Below are 3778 nucleotides of genomic sequence, written 5' to 3'. Positions count from 1 at the left end.
ATGGAGGCTCACTCTATCACCAGGCTGGAGTGCAGTGGCACGATCTTGGCTCACTGCAAGCTCTGCCTCCCAGGTTCAAGCAATTCTCCTGCTTCAGCCTCCCGAGTAGCTGGGATTACAGGCACACGCCACCACACCCGGCTAATTTTTGTGTTTTAGTAGAGATGCGGTTTCACCATGTTGGCCAGTATGGTGTCCAACTGCTTGACCTTGTGATCCACCCGTCTTGGCCTCCCAAAGTGCTGGGATTACAGGTGTGAGCCACCATGCCCTGCCTTGCCCTGTCCTTAACAGCCAAAGCAGAGGCTTTTGGCTCTGGGCTCCGACTGCTTCTTGCCAATGCCCATATGTCTGTCTTTGGCTGGACAGAGCGCTCCCTAAGAGCAGGGCTGGGCAGGATCTATCTTTGTGTCTCCAGGGCCCTGCACAGGCCCTTCAGCAAAGTTGGGGCCCTAGGACCCAATGGGTAAGGAGACCGAGAAGGCCTTGTTTGAAGCGAGAGAGGACAGTGTTCATAACTCCCATGGATCGAGTGTTATGCAAAGCGCCTCACGACCTAAATGGATAGATCCTTGAAGCTCAGGAGGGAGGTTCATATTTCCATTTACAGAGGCGGAAGCTCAGAAGGGTGAAGTCACTTGCCCTAAGTTGCACAGCTGGGAGTTGACATAGCCAGGACCTGAGCGCATATCTGTTGGACCCACAGGCTTACTCCTGGCATGCTGAGCCTGTGTTCCTTGCTTCCAGGGGGCTAAGTGGAGTTGGGGTGGGCACCAGAGGCTACCGAGGGGAAACGGGCAGCTGGAGACTTGGCCACCAGGGTTCACCTGTCCTGCGTGTCACTCATCCACCCCTGTCCCCATGTCACTTAACCCCTGGCTTTTTTCCTGGCTCCTTTCCTGCCCTCTCTCCTCCCTCAGATCCTGGAATCCTTGTAATTAATCCTGGTAACTTGGTTCTTTCCCCTCCCACTTGCAGGTATTTAGAAAATTACCTGGCCAACCTCTTTGCGGGGGCCTGGGAGCCTCAGCCTGAGGGACCGCTACCCCTGGACATCCCCCAGGCTGCCCCCCAGCAGGTGAATTGCCTCTCTTTTCTGTCTGAGGACCCCACCTGGCACGGCCCCCTGACCCTCTCCCTAAGTCAGTATTGGGGCCTTGATCTTGGGTGCTCATGGAGATTCAAGGACAGCCCTCTGGCCAGGCGTGGTGGCTTATGGTGGTAATCCCAACACTTAAGGAGGCTGAGGCGGGTGGATCACTTGAGGCCAGGAGTTCAAGACCAGCCTGGCCAACATGGTGAAACTGTCTCTACTAAAAATACAAAAATTAGCTGGGCATGGTCACGTGTGCCTGTAATCGCAGCTACTCCAGAGGCTCAGGCTGGAGGATTGCTTGAACCCGAGAGGTGGAGGCTTCAGTGAGCCGAGATCATGCCACTGCACTCCAGCCTGGGAAACAGAATGAAACTATGTCTCAAAAAATAAATAAAAAGACAGTCTTTAGAGCCCTGCCTCTCACCCTAGGTTCAGCGCTGCATGGAGATCCTGAGCCGGGCCAAGAGGCCCCTGATGGTGCTAGGGAGTCAAGCCCTGCTCACTCCGACGCCCGCTGACAAGCTTCAGTGAGAAGCCCCAGCCCTGCCCTTGTTTTCATGTTCCCGGTCCGGGGTCCTCGGGTGCTCCTGGGGAGGGGCGGGGGCCCTGGCCACACTGACCTCTGCTCTGTCTGGACTCCCAGGGCTGCTGTGGAGACCCTTGGTGTTCCCTGCTTCCTCGGGGGGATGGCACGGGGGTTGTTAGGCCGAAACCACCCCCTTCACATACGGCAGAACCGCAGCGCGGCTCTGAAGAAGGCGGATGTCATTGTCCTAGCAGGTGGGCCTGAGCCTCTTCCTTTCCCTCCTTCCCCCAGGAACCCCTCATCCTATCACCCAGCTGAGGATGAATGTCTAGTGGGCAGCTACAGTACTTGATACACATTTTTACATAAAGCGCTCTGAACCCCACCAGACGCATGATAGGTGTATCAGTTAGCTACTGCACTGTAACAACCATCCTCAAACCCAATGGCTGAAAATGCATTTCTGATTTCTTAAGACCCACCTGTAAGGTAGGTGGTAGCTGTGGTTTTGGCTGGGCTCATCCATGAGTCTGCACTTGGGTAGGCAGAAAGGCAGCTGTACTGATCTAGGCTGGGCTCGCTCACCTGTTTGGGGATTGGCCTGCAGCTGGTCTGGATGGCCTCAGCTGGGGTCACAGAGGTCTTCACCCCTGCCTCCATGCCGCCCACGTTTCTCATCCTCCAGCAGGCCAGCCTGGGCCAGCCCACTTGGTGAAGGATGAGAAAACTTTAGGGCTGGGAGAGTGCGGTTATTCGAGAGAGAGAGAGTGGAGGCTGTGTGGCTTCTTGAAGTTGAGTCTGCAGGAATGGGGCAGGGGGTCCTGAATCATCTGGAGGTGTCTTCACTCAGAGGTCTTGCAATTGACGCCAGCTGTTGCTGGAGCTGTGGACTAGGGCAACTATGCAGGCCTCTCCATGTGGCTTGGGTTTCCTTCCAACATGGCAGCCTTGGTTCTTAGACAGCCACCCAGGCCTGTAAAAGTAAACAAGGAAGAAACTGCATCTCTTCTGACCTAGCCTCAGGTGTCATGCTGCGTCACTTCTGCCACCAGACTCAAGGAGAAGGGATGCAGGCCGCACCTCTCTCCATGGGCGGCATGTCAAGGGGACCTAGTACAAGTGGAGGCAGGGTGGGAGATATTATGGCCATCTGGGAAAACAGAACCCACCTTTGCCCTGTCTTGTTTGGCAAAGCATATCATGAGGCCAGCCCAGATTCAAGGGGTGTGGGGAGCTGTGAAGTCACTGCAGGTGCCACAGGTTCAGGGAGACTCCGTGAGGAACAGGGACTCTTTTGCATTGAGTCCACCACATTGGATCAAGTAAGGAAGAAGACACGGGCCCTCTGTCCACTGCATCCCTATCCCCCACCCCAGGAACCGTGTGTGACTTCCGCCTATCCTATGGGCGTGTCTTCAGCCGCAGCAGCAAGATCATCATCGTCAATCGTAACCGGGAAGAAATGTTGCTCAACTCAGATATCTTCTGGAAGCCCCAGGAGGCTGTGCAGGGTGAGCCCCCAATCCCCCCCTTACACATACACACTCCTGGTTCCTATCCTCCTGGCTTCTGCTGCAGGGGGCTTGAGCCTGGTATGATGATTGAGGCCCAGACCTTGTCCTAGAGGGCAACCAGTGAACCGGAAACAAATAGTTGGCACTCATACTGATGAATGGTTTTTTCTTTAAATTTACTTTATTTTATGGCTGGGCACAGTGGCTCATGACTGTAAACCCAGCACTTTGTGAGGCCGAGGCGGGCGGATCACAAGGTCAAGACATCGAGACCATGCTGGCCAACATGGCGAAAAACCCTGTCTCAAAAAAAAAAAAAGAAAAAAAAATTTATTTTATTTTATTTTTGAGATGGAGTCTTGCTGTGTTGCCAGGTTGGAGTGCAGAAGTGTGACGGCTCACTGCAGCCTCCACCTCCCAGGTTCAAGCAATTCTCCTGCCTCAGCCTCCCGAGTAGCTGGGACTACAGGCGCCCACCACCATGCCCAGCTAATTTTTTTGTACTTTTAATAGAGATGGGGTTTCACAGTGTTGGCCAGGATGGTCTTGATCTCTTGACCTTGTGATCTGCCTGCCTCGGCCTGCCAAAGTGCTGGGATGACAGGCGTGTGCCACTGCACCTGACTTTTTTTTTTTTTTTTT

At 54.3% G+C, this 3778-nt stretch overlaps 1 protein-coding gene across 2 annotated transcripts in view; it reads left to right on the top strand.

Annotated features, from left to right (window-relative positions):
• Positions 1–3778, top strand: part of ILVBL (ilvB acetolactate synthase like) — an 11329-nt gene that overhangs the window by 4266 nt on the left and 3285 nt on the right. For both annotated transcript variants that reach the window (XM_017519088.2, XM_017519089.2), the window contains 4 exons: positions 979–1078; positions 1526–1623; positions 1740–1876; positions 2999–3133. In XM_017519088.2, coding sequence (XP_017374577.1) covers positions 979–1078; positions 1526–1623; positions 1740–1876; positions 2999–3133 — 470 coding nt within the window. The remainder of the gene's footprint in view (positions 1–978; positions 1079–1525; positions 1624–1739; positions 1877–2998; positions 3134–3778) is intronic.

The sequence above is a fragment of the Cebus imitator genome, unplaced genomic scaffold (assembly GCF_001604975.1).
Source record: "Cebus imitator isolate Cc_AM_T3 unplaced genomic scaffold, Cebus_imitator-1.0 Scaffold726, whole genome shotgun sequence".
NCBI lineage: Eukaryota > Metazoa > Chordata > Mammalia > Primates > Cebidae > Cebus > Cebus imitator.
Note: the sequence above shows the minus strand (reverse complement) of the source record. Positions and strands in the feature narration are given on the sequence as shown.